Genomic DNA, 21,744 nt, shown 5'->3' with positions numbered 1-21,744 from the left:
AGGCCAGTGTCCCCCCCCATGTCCCCCAAAGGAGGGTCTGGGGGTACCTGTCTGCAGGGGAGGGGTCTTACCCATCGGGAACCCCCAAACTCCTCCTGTTCCCCTTCTGACTGGGCTGCAGCCTCTTAATCCTGTGTCTGCCAGAGCCCTGCCGAGGGAGGTGTCCCGGGACCTCGGTGGGTGCTGCTGCTTCCCCCACCCCCCCCACCCCAATTTTGGGTGGGCAGACTGCACCCCAAGGCCAAATCGTGGGCACCTCTGCTCGCCGGTGCCTGAAGGATCAAATCTTTCAAGTGTAACCGTTCACCCTACGGCCTGCAATGGCTCTTCCCCCGTCCCTGTCCCCCCCAGCGCCCCAGTAACACGGGATTAGAGCAGGGTTTGGACCGCCTCTGCCCGGTTAGGCACAAACCTGAGTTTTACTGAACCCCACTCGAGGCTCAGCAAAGAGGATGAGGGTCTCTCATCCCCTTATCTACCCTGGGTGAGGGGTGCTTGGAGTGGGGGGCAGGAGCAAGGGACATGGGGGGGGTCTGCAGGTCTGCAAAGCAACCTTGCACCCATGTCAACCTCTCAGGTGGCAAACCAGCCCGGCTGAGGCTTTTTGTCCCCTTCTTTCCAGTTTGCCACCATCCCCATCCCCACGGAGGGATGCTCTCGGCATCCTGCCTGCCGGGTGTCCGGGCTCCCCCATCCTCTGGGAAAAACAAATAACCAGGGAACGAGACACCAAAATCCAGCTCCTCGGATCTGCAAAGGCCAGGACGAGGCAAGGGGCCTGGTGGCTCCAGGGGTCTCCGGTGGGACACCGAGCCCCCCGTGAAGAGCCGAGAGCTCCGGGAATTGCTCCCTGCCCAAAGAGGGATCACCTCTTCTGGGTCCCAGGAAGGCCTGGGTGGGGACAACCTCCAGTTAAACCAGTGCTTTGGGGGGACTGGGTTTAATCCCAAACCACCCCTGCGCTACTTGTGTGCCCAAACTGGGCTTCGGGTGAGACCTCGCTCCCCTGCTCCTCTCCGTCTTCCCACCCGTGCCGGCGTGGAGCGGTGCTGCTCCTTCACCCGCTACATTGTCACCCACCTCCGGGGCCTGTCCCCCGGGTGAGGGGGTGCTGGGGGGGGGGGGGGGTGTCGGGGTGCTGCTGGTGGTGGTGGGGGGGCCACATCCAGCCTAGACCCGGGGGTTTCCCTTCCTCTCACCGCCCGCACCCCGCGACCCTGCACAGCTCCCGGTTCCCGGGGTGGGGGTCACGGGGGGGGTGTGTGTGTGTGTTTTGGGGGGGTGGTGTGTGCGCGCACACCGGGTGTCTTCGCCTTTAACGGGCGGGCGGGCGGGGCCGCCCACGTGATCGGCGGCGGGGGGGGGGAGGGAGGGGGGGGGAGGGAGAACCTCCCCGGTACGGCGCGGAGCTCCCGGTGCTGGGCATGGGGCGCTGAGCCGGGCCTCTCCGGCACCCCGGGGCGCTCCGCAGGGGAGCTCCCGGTGCCCCCCCCCTCCCCTCCCGGTAACTACCCCCCCCCCCCCCGCCCCCCGTCCGGTGCCGCCCGCACCATGCCCGAGCAGCTCAGCGTGGCCGAGTTTCTGGCCGTGACCGGCGAGGACCTCAGCTCCCCGGCCGCCGCCGCTTTCGCCTCCAAGATGCAGAAGTGCCGGGGGGCGGTGGGGGCTCTGGAGGAGGTGAGTGGGGCTGGGGGGGGACACACGGGACGTGGGGCTGTGCTACCCGCCTGGGAACAACCCCCCCACCCCCCCCCCCCCCGCACCCTGCGCTGGGGCTGGTCTGGCACCCATAGGTGCTGGTCCGGCACCCGGTGCTCATCCCCGGGGGGGCGCATCACTTCCTTGGGCTTCTAGTTTTTGGGGTTCGTTTCCACACCACACCCCCCCCCCCCCCGGTTCATCCCCGGGAGGAGGCTGGCAGGGCCTGGGTGGCGCTGGCAGTCGCCCTAAGTGGGTGTTTTGGGACCCCCGGGCCAGGGTGGCCGTTTGCATCCTCGGAGCAGCCCCAGCGTGGGCTTTTTTTGGGGGGCCCAAGGCCTGCAGAAATGGGTAAAACTCTCCTTTAAAGTTTCTTTGAAAGGTTTTTGCCTCCAGGTCCAGGTGCCCCCCAGGCAGAGCATCAGCCCCACAGCTCCGGCCACTAGCGAATTCCTATGCTGGAGCCAGCCCTGGTGTGATGTGGTGTCCCGGGGGGGGGGGGTCCCACTGTGATTAAAGCCAGGGGAGTATTTTTAGCCCCCCCCTCCCCCCCCCCCAAAAATCCCCAGCAGCGTTTGCGGGAAGGACGAAGGTGGCGGGGTGCCTTCGTCCCCCTCCTCCCGCCTGGAATAAAGGCGGTTTCCAGCTGGTCCCGTGGCTTTTGCCAACTCCTCTTAGCGAAGGAATGACTTTGAAGGAGAGCCAGGGCTGGCGGGGAGCGCGGGGGCCCCAGGTGCCGGAGCTGCCGGGATCCCGGGGGGCAGCGGGATGGGCGTCCCCAAGCTGGAAATCTGGGGACGCACCGTTGGAGCATCCCGATCCCCACCAGCACGTGCTGGCCGCTGCCGTGGATCTTCCTCTCAGGCGGGAAGGGGGAGGCAGCTCCAGCCAGGAGGAAGCAGCAGGAATTTCGTTTGGCTGCTCGGGAGAGGCTGTGGTTAAGGGGGACGGGGATGGGGGCAGAGACGTGCCCCCGGAATGGTGGGGTTTGCTTAGTAAAGCTCCATTGAGCATGGCTGACAGCTGGGAGTCATCGCTGCCGTTGTGCAGGACATGGGGGGCATGGGGCTGAGCCCCCCCATCCCACCAGAGGCAGCGGGGAACCCTTGTGGGGGCCGAACTGCTGCCAGGCCTTCTGCATCCCCGTGCTCCAGCGCAAGGGGAAGAGGGAAATCCACCCCAAAAAAGCCCCAGCCCCCCGCCGCCCTCTGAGCCCTGATGGGGCGATAGCATCAGGCGAGTGAAATAAACAGCGGCACTTTTGGGGAGGTCTGGGGAGCAGGACAGACTCTCTGCAACCAAACCGAGCCTTGGTCTTCCCCATCACCACCCCAGATCCCGGGTGGTGGCTTGGCGGGCGAGAGGGAGCGAGGGTTCCTGGTCTTGCTCCAGTGGTTGCTGGGTGGGAAGGGGTGACCGTGTCCCGCCAGGTCCCCAGGACGGCACTGCCACCTTTGAGGCATGACTGCATGCACTCATCTCGGAGCTGGGCCCAAATCAGAGTGACAGGAGTGACATCAGTGAGCAGGGCAAGGGCTAGAAGCTGGTGCTTCCCATCAAGGAAACATACTGGTGTCGGCTCAGTGCCTCAGTTTCCCTCCTGGGATTAAAGAGGGCTCTCCCCTCCCAGGGCACTCGTGTGACGTTGGGGTCCTTGGGGCCGCTGCAGAGGCAGCACCTGAGGTCTCTGGAGTGGGCTGGAAGGATCGGATCCAGCCCTCGGTGGTTGGGGCTGGGTGGTGTGTACGTATCACGCGGGACTGGGCACCTCCAGGCTGGGGCAGGGTGACATGGTAGAGGCTGCCGGCGTGTTCGGTGGCAGAGCTGGCAGCCGGGCTCCCAGCTCACCCCGTCACCATGTAAATAATACCACGTCCCTGCCACGCGCTGCCCTTTGCACCCAGGGCAGTGCCGCATCCTGCTCCCGGCCCGGCAGCCCTGCCACCGCTCCGGCCCCTGGCACCCGCGGCGGCTCCTTCACCAAGCGGCACGAGCCGGCGGCGGGGGGGGGGGAGGCAGAAGAATGGCCCCCATTGAGCATCCTGCCGGGGCCGGGCGGGGGGTGGCAGTGGCTGCTCGGGGTCCCCAGGCTGCGAGCCCGGGTGGCTGCGGTGCAGGTGCAGATCCGTCCCTCCCTCCATCCATCCCCACGGGGAATCCCTCCTGCTCCCATCCCTGCTGTGCCGATGTCCTCAGCTTCCCCCGACTGGGAGCCCTCGTCCCCAAGATTGGCCAGAAGGTGACGGGTGCTGGGGGGGGGCTCCAGACATCGCTGCCTCCGGCTCCGGAGGGCTGTCCCCATGCAGCTGAGGCCCACGTCCCTGGCAGCCAGCCTGGTACATCGGGGATATCAGCGATGCCTGCAGCTGGGACAGCCCTGTGCAGTGATTTCCTCTGCATTTGGACACCCTGGTGCTCGGCTCTGCCTGCCCCATCCCTGCCGGTTAGCTCGTGGACCCCTTCCTGAAAGCCCCCGTGACTGTCCCCAGATTGTCCCCGAACCCTGCGTTCAGCCTCCTGCGGCTGTGAGCTGTCACCGGGGTGGGCTGCCCCATCCCGGGCACTCGGAACAGTTTCTTCCCCCGCTTGCATGGTGATGCATCCAGAGCATCTCATGCTGCCTCAGTTTCCCCTTCCTGAGGCTATGCCAGGTTTGCAAGCCTGGAGAGTCCAGTTGTCCAGTCTTGGCATCCTCCTCTGGAGCACGGGATGCTTCTGCCCCAGCCTGCGGCTCCAGAGAGCCTGGGGCACCCAGATTTGGTGCAGAGAGGGGACATAGGGGCCTTTAGGGCACCCCAACATCCTCCCTGTTGTAAGTGCGTTGCAAGACCCCTCTGGGCAGGGGGTTTGGCTCCCACCTCCACCCTGGTCCCCTCCCAGCCGGCTCATCCCAGCCAAAGCTCGTCCGCAGCATCCCTTCCAAGGAGGAGGGCCTTGAAGAGCACCATCGAAGCCAGGCTGACCCCGCTGTCAGGAAATCGGCCTTGACATCAGCCCGAAAACCTTCGGCAAGAGCTCGAGCGAGAGAGCCAGCCTCTTTATTGTAATTCCTCCGCGGTTTCATCCCTCGCCCTTCTTGCCGTTCACGCCCTCTAAATATTTCCAGCCTGTTATCATGCCTCTGGTACCTGCAGCCAAGCCGCCCTTAACCCTTTCCTGATGGCTGGGGCCGGCGTGTGTTCGGCTACGATGCTCTGCGGGCAGGTTGGCGTTGGGGTTGAGTTTGCCCTGGTGCTCGGTGGGGGCAAATGGGGGCTGCCTGGGTAGGGAGGGATGGAGCGAGGATGGGGAGGGATCAGGCTGGGGATGGGGAATTCTCCGAGAGAGCGCAGGATGCGGCTGGTGGAGGCTGCGGGGAGGTTCACGGTGCTGGGGGCCACGGCCAAGACCCTGCGTGAGCTGGCGGGGGTTGTGGAAAGCCGCATCCCCAGTTGTGGGATTTATGTGATTTAGGTCCCTGTTGGGCACTGGAGGGAGGTGGGTCCCGGTTTTGGCTCTGCCACGGACCCCTTCAGGGAGCTGGGCGCCCTTGAAGGTCTCTCCCACCGTGCCTGGCCCCGAGCCGTGGGGACGCGTGCTGGGGTGGTGGGGATGGGTTGGCGTGTTCGTGCTACATGACGCTTCATCCCCTCCTTGGTTGAAACAGCCCCTGCGGGAGCCAGAGAGGCATTTTCCGTGGTTGCTGGAAGCTGCTGGGATCCAAAGAGATGCTGGGCATGCTGGCTGAGCCCCTCATCTCCTGCTACCGTCTTGTTCGAACCCAGCCTCTCTGGGGGCAGCCAAAGCCCTGCCTGGCAGCCAAAGCCTCGGGGACGACAGGCCTGGCAGGGGACCGACTGGACCAGAGCTGAGGCTCTGGTGTCCCCGGGATGCCTCCAGCTCCTCTCCCAGCCCTGGGAGCTTGGCCACTGCCCTGCACATCTGCATGGCAGAGCAGCCGCCTTTCCAAGGGCCAGCTGGGCTGGGGGGAGCGGCGGCCGTGCTTGGCAGGGCTAACGAGCTCCGTTTGTTTTCTTTCTTCGCTTTCGCAGAGCCTGGATGGGGACCAAGCCATACTCCAGAGGATCAGAAAATATGTGAAAGCCATTCACATCTCTGGGCTCAGTGAGTTGTGCTTCGAGAGCTGATGGGCATCCCCGGCCACCGGCCTGGCAGGATCTGTGACAGTCCCATCCTCCACCGATGCTGGTCACGTCTGTCCGTGGCGTGATGCAGCTGGACGGTGGGGTGGCCATGGGTGCTGGGCAGCGAGGGGGACGTGGGTGCTGGCCAGTCTGGGGGTACGTGGGTGCTTGCAGCCAGCCAGCCTGGCAACGTGATAGGGTGCCAAAACCCGTCTTTAAAAGATGCAAGAAGAGAAATTGGGAACCTTGGGGAGGTTGTTTAGGACACACCACTGCTGTCCTGCAGTAGGATCAGCCCAGCTTTGCTCTGGAGGGCTGGGGAGATGGGTGATGGGTGCTGGTGGGACCTCATGATGTGACCAGCTCCAGGGTCACCCCATGTCCCTCACCGGTGTCTCCCTGTGCAGCCCACGTGGAGAATGAGGAACAGTACAGCGAAGCCCTGGAGAACTTCGGCAACAACCACCTCTCCCAGAACAACCACGAGTTGTCCACCGGCTTCCTCAACCTGGCCGTCTTCACCCGCGAGGTCACCGCGCTCTTCAAGAACCTGGTGAGCTGCCCCACATCCACCCGGCACGCTGCTGAGATCGGGGGGAGGCTTTCACCACCCGGTGGGGTTCATGGTGTCTCCGGTGCAGCCTCGGGCTGTGCTCTGCATCCGGCTATTGCCAAGCTGGGGAAAATCTCCAGGATCCATCTAGATTTGGAAAAACCACTCCATGCAGCCCCCCTCCTCCCAGTTTAGCCACCCTCCACTGCGGGCAGCAATCACCAGCTCCCACCCCAGGCTCAGGGACATGCTCCCGGCGCTCCAGGACCATCTGATACCCCCATTGCTGGATTTACAGCTCATTGCCAGCTCCATCAGGGATGCTGATGCTGGGATTCGATGGGCGGTTGGGGCTGCTATTATCTTTTTTCCTTTTCCTTTTTTTTCCTTTTCCTTTTTTTTCCTTTTCCTTTTTTTTCCTTTTCCTTTTTTTTCCTTTTCCTTTTTTTCCTTTTCCTTTTTTTCCTTTTCCTTTTTTTTCCTTTTCCTTTTTTTCCTTTTCCTTTTTTTCCTTTTCCTTTTTTTTCTTTTCCTTTTCTTTTTGTCCTTTTCCTTTTTTTTCTTTTCCTTTATTTTTCCTTTTCCTTTTTTTTCCTTTTCCTTTTTTTTTCCTTTTCCTTTTTTTCCTTTTCCTTTTTTTCCTTTTCCTTTTTTTCCTTTTCCTTTTTTTTCCTTTTCCTTTTTTTTCCTTTTCCTTTTTTTTCCTTTTCCTTTTTTCCTTTTCCTTTTTTTCCTTTTCCTTTTTTTTTTTTCCTTTTTTTCCTTTTCTTTTTTTTTTCTTTTCTTTTTTTCTTTTCTTTTTTTCCTTTTCCTTTTTTTTCCTTTTCCTTTTTTTTTCCTTTTTCCTTTTTTTTTTTCCTTTTCCTTTTTTTCTTTTTTCCTTTTCTTTTTCTTTTCCTTTTTTTCCTTTTTTTTTTCTTTTCCTTTTTTTCCTTTTCCTTTTTTTTCCTTTTCCTTTTTTTTCCTTTTCCTTTTTTTTCCTTTTCCTTTTTTTTCCTTTTCCTTTTTTTTCCTTTTCCTTTTTTTTCCTTTTCCTTTTTTTTCCTTTTCCTTTTTTTTCCTTTTCCTTTTTTTCTCACATCAATTGCATCTCTGATCTCGCTTGCCAAGAAGTAAATCAAAGCCATGCTGAGCTGCGCAGTGGGGCCTTAGGGAGCCGTGGCCGTGCGGGAAGCAGGCAGGCAGGCAGAGGCGGCTGCGAGCCGAGCCGGCAGCACCTTCCCAACTACGGGAATGGCTCTGGTGCAGAAGTCAGTTCCTGGAGGAAGCTGGGTCTGTGCATGCCCAGCGGCGAAGCCCTGGGGGGGTCCCATGCTGCTGGCCTCCTCTTTGGTCCCTTTTGAATCCCTCCTCTAAGGGGTGTTTTTGGCTGCTGGCTCTGCTTAAGGAGGAGACTTATTTCTGCTGCCCTTCCCCCAGCAAGAATTTCAGATTTCGGCATCTTCCTCTCCCAGTTACCCCAGTCTGGGCCTCCCCGCTCCTCCCCTTCCCCATCCCAGCTGTCCCAGCCTAGCCAGACCCCCGCGCTCTGGGGGGGGCTCTGCGGGAACCGTCCTGGTGGAGGAGTGGGACCAGTTCCCGGGCAAGGGCAGCGCTGGCCCCCCACCTCCTGCCCCACGTGCTGCCGGCGTGGGAACAGCCACTGCTGTGTTCCCCCTGGATTATGTGCTGGAACCCTTGACCAGATCCGAAAAGCCAGGTTTGCCCTCCCAGAGTCCGCCCGGAGCTCTCGGAATCAGGGTGCCCCATCTCCCTGGAGCTCTCAGAAGCGGGGTGCCCTGTCCCCCCTTGTTCAGGGCTGGTCCCGTGCCCTGGAGTTGGGTTTCTCCCCCTATGCTGCAGGGGACAAAACACCTTGGGAGCCTTTAAAAGAAATCTGGGTGCAGCAGGGAGGTCCTGCATGGGTGCTGGAGTTGCTCTCATAGCACTAAAATGGGGTGCTGCCCTGTGGAGGGACGCCGGGACTGGATCGGGCTCCTGTGTCCCCACTGCAGACCCCAGCATGGTGCTGGTGGGGACGGCGGTGGCTGCATTGCTGTCCCTAAACCCCAGGAAAAGGGGACATTTTAGGAAGCCCTTTTGACATAGCGGGGGGGGTGTCTTTGCATCATGAGGCCATGGAGGGGCTGGTAGCATCGCTGGGTGCTGTGCCATGGGGGGCCGGGGACAGGGCCGGGGTGGCGATGGGGAGGAACAGCTTTGGTTTTGGCAGCCGCGGTGCTGATGTGGTTTGTGGGAAGGGCCCTGCGTCAGACATCTTGCAGCCAGCTCCGACAAGCCCCAGCCTGCCCCGTGCCTGGATCTGGCCCCACTTTCAGCCTCTTTAACCCTTCATGGGGCAGCGACGGAGCCAGGGGCTTGGGGGGCACCCCTAACGCTGGGAAGGACCTGGGGCTTTGGCTCCTCGACCTACCCTGAGGTGGGGACCGCCATGGGGTAACCCCATCTCTACCTTTTGCAGGTGCAGAACCTGAATAACATCGTCTCCTTCCCCCTGGACAGCCTGTTGAAGGGGCAACTGAAGGACGGCCGCCTGGTGAGTCCCCTCCAGCAGTGTCCCCAAGGCTCTGAGGCTGCGGGTCACCCATTTGGGGACATATTGCAGCAAGACCCCTGTTAGGGTCTCAGCTTGTGCCCACGGCCAGGAGAAGGAAGGAGCAAATCCCCGGGGCTGGAGGGCAGCAGCGAGGGCTGGAAGGGACTGGAGCAGGGGGTGAAGACCCGGTGGGGATGTCCCTTGTCCCTGAGGGGCAGGGCGAAGCAATGCAAAGCCCTCGGCCGTGGGATGCTGCTTTCGGTGCCAGCAGGTCTTTTGCCTTCCCTGACGGCTGCCATCCCCTCTCTCTTTTTGCTGTAGGACTCCAAGAAACAGATCGAAAAGGCCTGGAAGGATTACGAGACCAAAGTGTAAGTAACCCACTGCCTCTGGCAAAATCCGCCTAATCCCGCTCTGCACAAAGATGTTTTGTCCCGGGGCTGCAGCCGGGCACCAATTGATGCCAGTTTGCCATTGGGAGGGCTCCAGTCTAGCCTTTCCCAGCTAGAGGGGCTGGAGATATTTCTCCTGATCCCATCCCCACCATAGCCCACTGCATGGGACACCCCTTGGGACGAGGCTGTTCCCAACCTGCCGACGTCCTGTCCCGCAGGGGGAAGATGGAGAAGGAGAAGGAGCGAGCCCGCCTGGCAGGGGTCATCCAGGCTGAGCCATCCACAGCGGAGGTGGCCGAGGACGTGCAGAAGGAGCGGCGGCTCTTCCAGCTTCACATGTGTGAGGTAGGGGCTGCGCCGGGGGGGACAGGGACTGTTTGGCCCCCGGGGGGACATAGGGGACCGCTCTGCCCAAATGTGCATGGGGATGTCAGAGCCTGTTCCCATCCCCACCATTAAATCAGCCCCATGTGGGTGCTGTGTGGGATCCTTGGCTGTCCCCATCCCATCATGTCCCTGCATGGTCCTGGCTCAGGGATGCCCACCCCATCCCCAACTTGGGGTCCCCATGGGATGCGGCTGTGAATGGCACCCACGAGTCACCCTGCAGCAAAGTGCCTGAGGGTTCCACCCGTGTCCTCCCCGCTCCTACCCCTCATCTGGAAAGCCAGAGGCTGGCATTTGGAGTGAAAAGTGAGCCTTTTGGATAACATCCCTGAGGTTGGCTTTGCCATTGTGCCCTATTCTCAAAACTGCTCTTGGTTTTGGTTAGGGGGGCTCATGAGCAGCCCCAGATCCCTGATGGTCCTGGGGGTCCACACTTAGGAGGTGAGATGTGAATAGGTGAAGGATGGAGACCTGATGTTAGAACCCCCCCAGCAAAGAGGGGACCCAGGTGTCCTGGCTCCAGACACCCCAGCAGCCCCATAAACCTCTAGAGAGTGAAACAGAGCAGGGACCGAGTCCCCAATGGGTTGTCCCAGGGGTCTCCAACATCCCCAAGGGCCAGACAACAGCATCGGAGCCCGGTGCAGCCCTATGTGTGTCCCCCCCCCGCAAAGGGCAGGGGGTGCGGGAAGGAGGCTGTGCCTGTCGCAGTGGGACTGGGGCTGGGCATGGGGCCGGGGAGCTGGGACCCGGCCAGATGAGTCACTCCCTTGAATAGCACCACTGTGAAATAAATAACAGCACATGGAAACGCAGGAGCTGCAGCCCGGCTGGGGAGGGGCCGCTGCCGGCAACCCTGCAAAGAGCGGCTGCGTGTGAGCGGGCACACGTGCATGCGTGTGTGTGCTGGCGTGCACGAGAGCTGCTGCTTTCCTGGGGAGCCTGTCTGGAAATGGGGGGGCAGCTCTTCTAGGGGGCTGGCCGGGGCTAGGGCGGGTGTGTTGCATGTAGGTTTATAGGTGGATGGTATTTGTTGCTTCCTGGGGTGGGGGCACGATCCGATTTCACCCCAGGGGTGACACGTGGGGTGGTTGCATCTCCCTTTCGTGGGCCATCTCGGACCCCCAGGGACCATGGGGTGGATGGGTGCAGCTGGGTCCAGACCCAGGCGGTACTGGGAGCATCTCTTTGCTCATGGGTCTCAGCCAGTGCTGGCCGGGACCCTCCCTGCCGTCGTCACCCCAGGATGTGGGTGGCAGGGCAGGGAAGTCCCACGGGAGGTGGGCACACGTGGTCTTTTTCGGCTGGGACTTTATTTAGGGGGTGCAGTCGGTGCCAGGCACCCCAGGGCTCTGGGTTGGATGCTGCGTTAGCTTTGCGTCTCCAGCTTGCATGGAATGATTTAACAACCCTCCCCAGCCCAGGTGACACTTTGCTGGGCAGGGGTGCCCAGGGCACCGGTAGGCTCCATCCCGGAGGCTGTATCCTGCCACGGTGCTTCCCCACCATGGAAAGCCCCTGGAGCTCAGGGCTGCCTTCCCCTCCCCTCGCCTCCTGCTCGAAACCATCTTCCAGCAGCTGCGCTGGCCTGGAGAGGAGCTCGCAGGGGGAAATCTCTTCCCCCCCCTTACTTTGCTCGGGGTGAGCAAGGCTCTGGGTCTTTTCTTTTCTGCTAGCAGCTGATGGATGGGTTTGATGCATAAAGCTGAAATTCCCCATCCCGCGGGACACATCCGCGAGGACTGCAGACCTCCAGGGCTGATGTGCCGCAGGCGCTTGTTGCTTGAAATCTGATTTTTTGGGAGCAAAGGGGTCATGTCTTAAAAAACATTTGGGCTATTTTTTTTTTGTTTTTTTTCTTTTCTTTGTGAGCTGCCTTGAGTTTTGGTTATTTATTAACTCCAGAAGTAATGAGCAGCAGGAGAAGCATGCTCGGCTGGAAACCCCGGGGGCCTGCTTCGGTCCTTGAACTTTTCAGGGCTTGGAGGACTTCCAGAGCCAGGTTTTCTGAGGGTGGTCCCCAGCGAGCTGCCTTCAAATCCAACGTCGTGACTCGACTTCTTGAAACCCAGCCAGCATTTTAACCCTCCTCCCTTGCGCTGGGAAGGGAGGCAAGGGCTGGGCAGGCTCTTGCTCTTTCCTCTGGGATATTTCCAGCCAGTCCTCATCTCCATCACCTAACTGTGTGTCTTCTCCTCCTCCAGTACCTGCTGAAAGCCAGCGAGTCTCAGATGAAGCAGGGACCAGATTTCCTGCAGAGCCTCATCAAGTTTTTCCACGCTCAGCACAAGTAGGTGCTGCCCAGGTCAAGGTGGTTTGTCCCCAGGGTCGGTCGTCACCCCGGGAGGTCCCACGAGGGTCTGGGGGAATCTTCTCCCATCCCAGCTCCATAAAGCTCTTGGTGAAGATGCTGGGCAGAGCCCGTCTCTCTTCGGTTGCATCTGAGGAGTTGAAACGTGCTTTGTTGGCTTGAGGAGCTGTAAACGTGTCCGTGGGGGCTGGGGGAAGGGGGTTGGCTCGGGATATATCCGATGATTTGGTTTCTGGGTAGATTTCCAGGGATGAGTTCAGCCGAGCGGCTCCGCTGTTAGCCATGGGGCTCGTAGCGAGGGTGTTTGGAGCAAGGATTAACATCCCCTTGCCTTTCCTATTGCAATATGAGGCTGGAGTAGCAGCGTGTGGGTGTCATGTCGTCATCTCCAGCTCTCGAGTGAGGAAACTGAGGCAGGGAGGGGACAGTCATGTTGGCTAAGAGCGTGCCCTTGACTGGGGCTGTGACCCAGAGACCCCAGGATCTGGCCTCCAGCAGGGCTGGTCCCCAGCAAAATGAGCTTGGATTGAACAAGAGGCCAATCCTGTATCCCAAACACTCCAAATATTTGGGGTATCTGGACACCCTGGGCTGGGCTTGGCCTTTGGTGGGGTTTCTCCAGGTCCCAGTAGCAGGGGAACCACAAAGCAGGAGCAGCTTCCCAGGGGGGTTGCTATGGTCTCCTGCCACGTTTTCTCTAAAAACCCTTTTTTTCTTTTTTTTTTTTCTTTCCCCCTCTATCCTCCCCATCTGCATCTTAATCATGTTAAATAAATGCCCAGTTTCTTCCAAGATGGCTGGAAGGCTGCCCAGAACCTCTACCCCTTCATTGAGAAGCTCGCTGTGTCTCTCCACGCGGTAAGTCCCCCAGCCTGCCATCCAACACCGCTCGGACGTGCCCCCCGAGATGCCACCCACCCTGTGCCAGCCCCTGAGAACGCCCGCATTCAGCGCAGCAGTGAGGGCAGCTGCCTCCCTTTCCAGCTCCACCAAGCACAAGAAGAGGAGGTGAAGCAGCTCACGCAGACCCGTGATTCCCTCCGCAGCATCCTGCAGCTGGAGAACAAGGAGGTGAAACCTCGGGATGGGCAGAGGAGAGTTGGGAAGGAGGGCTGGAAGCGTGCTGGGTTCTAAGGAGGGGTGAGTGCCCCGGGGTTAACTTGAGGATGGGGAGCAGCAGGGAAAGGGGAGCTGGGGACCCGAGGGGACATCCATGGGAGCAGAGCAGGAGACCTGGGAGATGCTTGGAGCCTGGGAGGGGACGGGGGGTCTCTGGCATTCTGCCGGGCGCTGCACCCACATAAGGATGAGGTCACTTGGTGGCAGCAACCACTTCTGTGCCTCTCACTTTGCTTTTTAAATGCTTTTTTTTTTCCCCCGGTGAGCTCAGGAAAACCTGAGCAGGAAGAACTCTGGCAGCGGCTACAGCATCCACCAGCACCAGGGGAACAAGCAGTACGGGACGGAGAAGTCGGGATTTCTGTACAAGAAGAGCGATGGGTGAGGATGAGTATTATTTGCCCAGAGAACTCCTGGCTCCATCCCAGTATTGCTGTGGGCTGGGAGAAAGTTGTGCTTGTGGGAGGCCCCAGGGCTGGGACATCCAGAGGCAGAGCTGCTTGGGTGAGGTTTTTGGTCACTGTTAGACAGATCTACAGGTGCAATTGGTCCCGTCTGGTCTTAAGCATCTATCAATGCTTGGAGAATGGGATTTTTCCTCAGGCTGGAGGAGACCTGAGAGTTGGTGGTCAGGGGTTGGTGGGTCTCCAACTGCAGCTGTGGAAGGAGGAGGTTTGGAGGTGGTGCAGGGGACCTTCTCCCACGATGGTTTGGTGTCATCGGCCCATTTCTTGTGTGAAGGCCCCCAGTAGGCTCTGATGCCCAGGGTGCTTCTCCTGCGATGCTCTCCTGGGTGGCTGGCTGGGCACAGTGGTTGGTGCTGTGTGGGTGTAGTGTCCTTGGATGTGGGTGTCCAGGAACAGCCGCCCAGTGCCAAGTTCCCTGTGGAGAGCTGTGAGCTGTGTGGCTGATGGGAGAGGAAGAAAGTCCTTGTTTCTTGGGTGTAGAGGGAGAAACGATCCTGGTGGGATCATCTAGGGTGAAAAATAAAATCCTCGGAGCTGCAAAGAGGAGGTCTTCACCTTCTCAATGGACCTCTGGGTGATGGCCACCAGGTTTTGAGTGGGTGTTTATGTGTTTTGCTGAACTGGGGCTACCAGATCTGTGATGCTGTTGGCCAGCACGGCCCATGGCCAGCCCACTCAGTGGGACGTTTTGTGCTCTGTGAATTGCAAGAAGCACAACCCTATGTCCAGAAAGCCATCAGGCCTCTGCCGAGGGCTTCCGTGGGCGCTTTGGGAGGCAGATGGATGTGGGCGATCAGGGATGTGCAACGTGTCCTCACTCCTCCTCTTCCTCCTCCTCAGGATCCGCAAAGTATGGCAGAAGAGGAAGTGTGGCGTGAAGTACGGCTGTCTGACCATCTCCCACAGCACGGTGAGGAGCAGTGGGGGGCTGCAGCCCTGACCCTTGAAGGCACTCTTTGAGCGTTGGCGTCCACTAGAATTCAGGTTTAGTTTTGCCCAAACTGGTCGCCAATTTGCCTGGCTTAAAATTCAGTACGAGCTGGGACTCGACACACTAAATGGTGCCCCCCATGTTTGATAGGTGTCACTGGGAGGGGATGGTGGGTTTGACTGGAGCAACGAGATGAGCGTTGAGGTTCCAGACAAGACCAAAGGGGCTGGAGAGGGTTGGGAGGAGTGTGCTGCCCCCTGGCGGTGGAGGCTGCGAACTGCAGCGGCGACAGAGGCTGCGACTCCGGGCTGTCCCGGAGCCCCGTTCTCCTGCAAAAGGTCCCAGAGGGTCCCACTCGCTTGCTTATCCCAAAAGGGACCATCTGGGAATGGTGGTTGTCCCACCGGCGTTGGCATCGGGGGTATGCGCTTGGTGATGCACGTCCCGACCTTTCCCGGTCCTTTAACCTGCCTCCATCCTCACGCCCTGCAGATAAACCGTCCCCCCGTCAAGCTGAACCTCCTCACCTGCCAAGTGCGGCCCCACACCGAGGAGAAGAAATGCTTCGACCTGGTGACGCGTGAGTGCCCGGAGGGGGATGCCATGGCTGGGGTGGGTGTGTTTGACCCGGAGGCGGCCGAGCTGCGGATGGGAACTCCCTTTCTGGAGAAGAACATCCTGAGTGGGTTTTCCCACTCCACAGCACCCGGGCACCTTTTGCCCTTCTAATCTGGCTCTGGGCATCTCCCCAGCTGCCTTTACAGAGGAAGGACCGACCTCTCTAAGGAGATCTAGCAAGCTCAAGACAAAACGAGGTTGCGACAGGGCCTGGGTGATGGAAGAGTGATGTGCAATGATTTAATTTTAAAGCAGCCCCTTTGGAGTAGTTTCAGCTCCTTCCTGCTGTCCTGGGCATCCCCTCCTCACCTTCTCCCCCCTCTCCCTATCCCTGCAGACAACAGGACGTATCACTTCCAAGCAGAGGACGAGCAGGAGTGTGTTGTGTAAGTGCCGCAGCCCATCCCCACTCCTTGCGGTGCTGGATCCTGCTCTGCTTTCCCTGTCCTCCTCCTCCTTCTTCCTGACGGGGCTCCCCCCCTGCCCAGGTGGGTCTCGGTGCTGCAGAACAGCAAGGACGAAGCCCTGAGCAACGCCTTCAAGGGGGATCCCAACAGCGGTGGGGCAGCAGCGGGCGGCGGGGTGGACGGCGGCGTGCAGGAGCTCACCAAGCTGGTCATCAGCGAGGTGAAGAACATGCCGGGAAACAAGCAGTGTTGTGACTGCGGGGCCCCGGGTAGGTCGGGGCTTGGCGTGTCCCCCTCCCCGGGTGCGGGTCGGGGACCTGGAGGGGGGATTGCGGCATCCTGCGGGGCTGGGTGGTGATGCTGAGCCCCGTGCTGCTCCCCCGGCAGACCCCACTTGGCTCTCCACCAACTTGGGCATCCTGACGTGCATCGAGTGCTCCGGCATCCATCGGGAGCTGGGTGTGCATTACTCCCGCATCCAGTCCCTCACCCTGGATGTCCTCAGCACCTCCGAGCTGCTGGTAAGCCGTTCCCCGAGCCCGGAGATCCTGTGGCCACTGGGAATCACCCTCTGCGGCTCCCAAACCTCCTGGGACCAGAGTTCATCCCTCCTTCTTCATCCCATCTGTGCCCAGTTTGCTCCAGGGCTCACAAACTCGCCTCAGTTTCCCCAGTGGCAGTTTGCAGCCCCCAGTGCTGTGGTCTGGGCAAGTGGGGGGGGCTCTGCAAAGCTGCTTGCTAAGGGGGGGATGCTGGCAGCCCCCCAGGATTTGCTCCCTTTTAAAACAGACTTTCCCTGCCATGGAAGAGCATCATCCCCAGGGGAGGAGATGCTCTGGGAAGGTCCTGGGTGGATCCAGTGGATTCCTTCCCTCTGCCTCTGGGATGGGGATCTGGCTGGGGCAGGGCGAGCGCGGCCAAGAGGGCTCGTCTCCCCCCGTCCCTGTTTCGCTGCAGCTGGCTGTCAGTGTCGGGAACACCCGCTTTAACGAGATCATGGAGGCCACGCTGCCCACACAGGACTGTCCCAAGCCCTCAGCCAGCAGCGATATGTGAGTCGGCCACTGGTCAGGGGATTCGGGGTGGGCTAGGAGGAGGAGCACACGGTGCGTGGTCTGTCCTTGTCCCCATGCCGCTGCCCATCGGCTCTGAGAGCCTGGGGATTGAGGTGGGGGACAATCCCGGTGTCATCACCTGGATTCTGGTGGGGATCTATGCCTTTTCTTGAGGCTTCCCCCTGATCCCAAGGCTTTGGGAGGAGGCAGGAGCCCAGGGTTCCTCCAGCTGTGGTGGGGACTTGGGGGGGTCTGGTCTCTGTGCCCATCCTAGCCGATGCCAAGCCACCCATCCCGCAGGGCTGCCCGCAAGGAGTACATCGTGGCCAAATACATGGAGCGACGCTACGTGCAGAAAAGCAGCCGTGATGACCCCCACCGCCTCTGGGAAGCCATTCGTGCCCGCGACCTCCTGGCCCTGCTCCAGGCCTTCGCTGAGGGGCACGATCTGGCCAAGCCCCTGGCCAGCCCCGAGGGCCAGGTGAGCCCTGCACCGCCGTGGCCGCCCCACTCCCTCTGCCTGGCAGCTTAAATGGATTTTCCCCCTCTGGGTGCCAGTGCTCAGGGTTTTCCTGGCCTTTGGGTGGAAATGTGTGCCCTTGGGAAGATGAGCATCCTCAGGTCCAGCTCTCTTCTCCCCTCCATCCTGGGGGAGACGAAGCATCCTCAGGTCCAGCTCTCTTCTCCCCTCCATCTCGTGGGAGATGAGCATCCTTGGGTTCAGCTCTCCTCTCCCTTCCATCTCGTGGCAGGACCCAGGCGAGCTGGCGCTGCACATGGCCGTGCGCCACGCCGACAGATCGTCCCTTCCTCTGGTGGACTTCATCATCCAGAACGGGTGCGTCCCCAGGTGCTCGCCATGTCCCCTGCCTGCTTCCCCATGGAAGGAGCGTTATATGAGTGCGGGGGACTGATGCTTGTGTGCTCTTGAGCCTTGAATTTCTTGCCGGTGGCCCTGCACAGGGGGACGCTGGACCGGGTGACGCAGGACGGGAACACGGCTTTGCACTACGGCGCGCTCTACAACCAGCCCAACTGCCTCAAGCTGCTCCTGAAGGGCAAAGCCGCCTTCACTATGGGTACGGGGTTGGGACGGGGGGTTTTGGGGCTCTCCGGTGGGAGCAGAGCACCAAGGCTGTAACCTGGATCCGGCTCCTTTCGTCCCTCGGGCAGTGAACGCGGCAGGCGAGACAGCTTTGGACGTGGCGAGAAGGCTCAAGCACACCGAGTGCGAAGAGCTGGTAGGTGGGACGGGGGAGATCCTTGGGCTGGCGTGGAGGTGGGGGGCTCCCAGGACCTGTCCCCCCTGTGCTGAGTCCTCTCTGACCTGCCTTATCCCACAGCTGGAGCAGGCACAGGCAGGGAAGCTCTCCCTGCAGATTCACGTCGACTACGACTGGGAGCCCCCCCAGGAGTTCCCCTATGACAGCGAGGATGAGCTGGAGGAGAAGGTACCCGCCAGATGATGGGGGGGGGGACGAGACACCCCATGTCCCCAGTGAGGGGGCTGGAGGTGTCAGATGCAGACCCTGGGGGGGTCTGGAGATGGCAGGGCAGTCCTGGAGCCGGGTGTCTGCCCCCAGGTGAGCCCCCTCCAGCGCTCCTTCAAGGGCACGTCGCCGCTGGCCGCCAGCCCCCCGCCCGCCTGCCCCCAGACCCGCTGGAGCTGCATGGGGATGGACATCACCAACAAGACCTACGAGAGCATCCTGGTACCCTCGCGCCCCATGCCCCGCCGGGCCCACAGCGAGGAGATCCCCCCGCCGCTGCCCCTCAAAAACCCCACGCGGGGTGGCACCCGCCCCAAACCCAACCACAGCCCCACCGGTGAGTTGGGGTGTAGAGGTGGTCACCCATGGTGGGGCTGTCTGTCCCTTCACCCAGACATCAGGTTTATTGTCCCCATCGTGTGTCCCCCCCCCTCCAGAACGCCCTGAGCTTCCCCGGCAGGCGTCGGAGCCGCACTTCCCTGGGCTGGCGGAGGCTCCGGCATTGCGCAGCCTCCCCTCTGCCAGCAGCGCCGGTGCCCTGGATGGCATCGCCGGACCCCCAGCCCCCGGCACCCGCAGCCCCACCGAGAGCCGGCGAGCAGCGTACTGGGAGACCCGCTCGGAGACAGACAGCAGTGGCACCCGGCGGGGACCAGAGCTGAGCCCCCCGCCTGGGCAGCCCCCGCTGGGTGGCATGGCCCCCGACATCCCCCCTGTCAAGTTCAGGTAGGGACAATCCTCCCCCTCCTGGGGTGCACTGGGTGTTGGGGGGGGTCATTGCATGGTGCTGGCAGGTACCAGCTCCTGCCGGCCCCCAGCCCGGGCATGGGGAAGGGCAAATTGTCCCTGGGGGGTGTGGAGCAAAGGGGTCCCCCACCCTGAGCTGGAGTCCCCAGGGGAGCTGATGCTGGCGCTGGGATGCAGGAGGGGACAAGGGCAGCCATGGGGGTGCTGGATTGCCCCTGGAGAAGGTGCTGCAGATTATTTGGGGGTGATACCAAGACCCCCTGCAAGTTATCAAATACTTTTTTTTTCTCTTTTTGGAAATTGTGGTGGGATGGGCTCGTTTGAGGGAGGGTGAGTGCTGGGGCCCTTCTCCATCAGTGTTTGGGGAGCTGTGGGTGGGATCCTGGTCCCTTGGGGGACCTCGCAGGAAGGGGGACAGGGGAGAAGGCACCAGCAGAGTGGGGGTGACACTGTCCTTGCTGTCCCTGGCAGCTCGGAGAGCACCCGCTCATACCGACGCATCAGCGGCATGGTGGGCAAAGCGGGGTCGGCCATGTCCCCCCAGAGCCCCAGTGGCCCCGAGGACCCTGCTCAGGGCAAGGTGCCCCCCGTGCCCATGCCCAGGAGATTTGCTCCGGTAGGTGCCATGACTCAGGGTGGTCTCAGAGGGGCTGCGATGGGGGGGGTCACCCTTTGCATCCCCAAGCATTCCAGCTCCCCTTATCCTGGGGTAGCAGATGGAGGAATTGGGGATGTCACATCCCTGCACCTACCTTGCGGGGGGGTCTGTCACCCCCTCGCCCACCCGTTTGCAGGCCAAGGGGAGGCAGAAGCGGGTGAAGGCGGTGGCTGACTGCAAGGGGGATAAAGCACGGGAGCTGACCTTCTCCAAGGGAGAGGTGATCGTGGTGACGCGGGAGGAGGATGAGCAGAGCTGGGTGAGTGTCAGTGGGGCATGGATGGATGCTGGGGTCCCAACTCTGGTCCCTTTTCCCCCGCCCTCCACCTAGTTCTCTTCTGGAGGAGGCTGGATGTTCATGGGGGGCACGGACAGGTGCCCCCTGCCCCATCTGTGCATGGAGGAGGGCTGGTGGGGGCTCCCACTGACATGTCACCATGGCTGTGCCTCTCTAAATCCCCCTGGGAATTGGGATATCAGCCCCAAAGCTTCTCCCCTGCCCGAGATGGGACTCCCACCCCCCTGACCCCCTCTCTCTGCACCCCCCAGGTTGGCTTCATCGAGGGCGACGGCTCCCGCACGGGAGTCTTCCCAGCCAGCTTTGTCCACCTCTTGCAAGACTGACTGGGTGGCAGTGGTCTCTTTTATCCCTGTCCCCTCGGCCAGGACCCGAGGCAGCTCCCTGTCACCCGGCGAGGGCTTGGGTGCAGCCCCAGCCCCAGGGGCTCGGCAGAGCCGGGCCACGAGGGATGTGTGCCCGGGACTTTGGTGTGGGACCATCCAGCCCAGCTGGACACTGCCTTCCGAGGGGGCTCAGAGACCCTCCATTGGGAAGACCACCCACGGACGGTGGCTGCAGGGAGCTGAAGGGCTGCTGCCTGTCCTGCGGGTAGGGCAGAGAACAGACACACTCACTGCACTAGTGGGCTGAGGTTTCTGTGCTGGCCCCGGTGTCCCCTGCTCCCGCGTCCCTCCCGTGGGCTCTGCCCATCCCCCTGGCTGGCTTCTCCCCTGTCTGCAAGGACTTGGAGATGGGGGATCTGCCCTCGGTACCCCCCCCACCTCTGCCAGGGAGCCATTGGACTCCCCCTTCCCCAGCCTGGGGGGAGTGGGGCTGGGCAGTGGCCGTGTACCCCCTGTCCCCCTTCTCTACCCCAACTGTGAAGCCTTTGGGAGGGGCAGGGGATGGGAAAGGGATTTTATTGACCTTGCCTGGGGAGGCTGGATGGTCTCTGGCCCCCCCCCAGCTCTGGGAGCTGCCTGGGCTGCTGGGACTTGGGGATGCTTCAAAGCTTCCCCAAAAACTGGTAGCGAAATGCCATTCCCTGATCTGGGGGTGAGGGGGTTCAGGTGGCACCAGAGAGCCCCTGCCCAGTGGCCCTTGCCTGGGGTGGGTGCTGGATCACTGCCTGGGCCCTGGGGTCTCTCAAGGGGATTTTGCAGCTTTTTCTGGGACCAATGTCCCCCTGTGCCGGTGTCCCTTGGGAGCCACCTGCCTCCATGCCCCCCACCCCCCTGCCCTGAGTTACCCTCTTCTCTTTCTAGTTTTGTGCATCAAATGTTTCATCTCAAAAAATAGTCATTTTTTTAATGTTTTCTGTCTCTGGTTTCTAATAAAGCCATTGTTTTTGTAAGTGCCTGGGTGCATCTGGGGGGGGACAGCGCCTGCCCTGGGACTGCCAGTCCCTATCCCGGGTGATGCTGGTGATGTGGACCCGGAGGCTTTCGGGCACTGGGGTCTCTGTGACCTGCCGGTGCCCACTGGGGCTGTGACCCTGTGCTTTGGGGGTAACATGCACAGGGAGTACTGTCTGGGGGGGACACTGGGTGGGTGCACAAGGTTGGGTTTTGGGCAGCCAGGCTGCCATCGAGCCCTGGTTTTCCTGTGCTGCCCAGCATTGCATTCACCCCTCCTGTGCCATGTGGGGCCAGGCTGGGGCACGGGCATCCTCCCTGCGCACCAGGATGGAGCCAGCCCAGCCCAGAGCGGGGTGCTCACTCTATGGCCACCCCTGTAGGGTGGTGGAGCAGGGACAAGCGAGGGTGGCACACTTGCCATCACCCACCCATCCCGACCGCCTGTGCCGCTCGAGCCTGGGGACAGCATCGCCACCGTGGTACCCACCGCTACTGCCCCTTCAGCCAGTGCTTGGGGGGCTCCTGGCCCCCACGGCGGGCTGGCACGCTGTGTACCTGCTGCTCCTGGGGGGGCTCAGTAGAGCAAATGCTGGTGCAGCCTTAGCACCTG

The 21,744-nt window shown here is 61.1% G+C and overlaps 1 protein-coding gene across 2 annotated transcripts; it reads left to right on the top strand.

Moving 5' to 3' along the window:
• Positions 1-1,528: 1,528 nt before the first annotated feature.
• Positions 1,529-21,130, top strand: ASAP3 (ArfGAP with SH3 domain, ankyrin repeat and PH domain 3). Of its 2 annotated transcripts, none has more exons than XM_049820938.1 (26): positions 1,529-1,677; positions 5,730-5,802; positions 6,230-6,375; positions 8,837-8,911; positions 9,233-9,282; positions 9,525-9,651; positions 11,898-11,983; positions 12,787-12,862; positions 12,989-13,075; positions 13,395-13,504; positions 14,431-14,500; positions 15,014-15,101; positions 15,477-15,525; positions 15,628-15,815; positions 15,934-16,067; positions 16,504-16,598; positions 16,902-17,082; positions 17,354-17,439; positions 17,565-17,680; positions 17,775-17,842; positions 17,945-18,052; positions 18,185-18,428; positions 18,529-18,817; positions 19,310-19,454; positions 19,633-19,755; positions 20,046-21,130. In XM_049820938.1, the coding sequence occupies exons 1-26, from the start codon at positions 1,552-1,554 to the stop codon at positions 20,118-20,120; spliced, it is 3,015 nt and encodes a 1,004-aa protein (XP_049676895.1). In that variant the 5' UTR covers positions 1,529-1,551; the 3' UTR covers positions 20,121-21,130. The 2 variants fall into 2 exon arrangements, with proteins under 2 accessions (XP_049676895.1, XP_049676894.1); XM_049820937.1 differs by having other exon boundaries at positions 17,354-17,451.
• The last annotated feature ends 614 nt before the right edge of the window (positions 21,131-21,744 follow it).

This window comes from Accipiter gentilis, chromosome 17 (assembly GCF_929443795.1).
Source record: "Accipiter gentilis chromosome 17, bAccGen1.1, whole genome shotgun sequence".
NCBI lineage: Eukaryota > Metazoa > Chordata > Aves > Accipitriformes > Accipitridae > Astur > Astur gentilis.
Note: the sequence above shows the minus strand (reverse complement) of the source record. Positions and strands in the feature narration are given on the sequence as shown.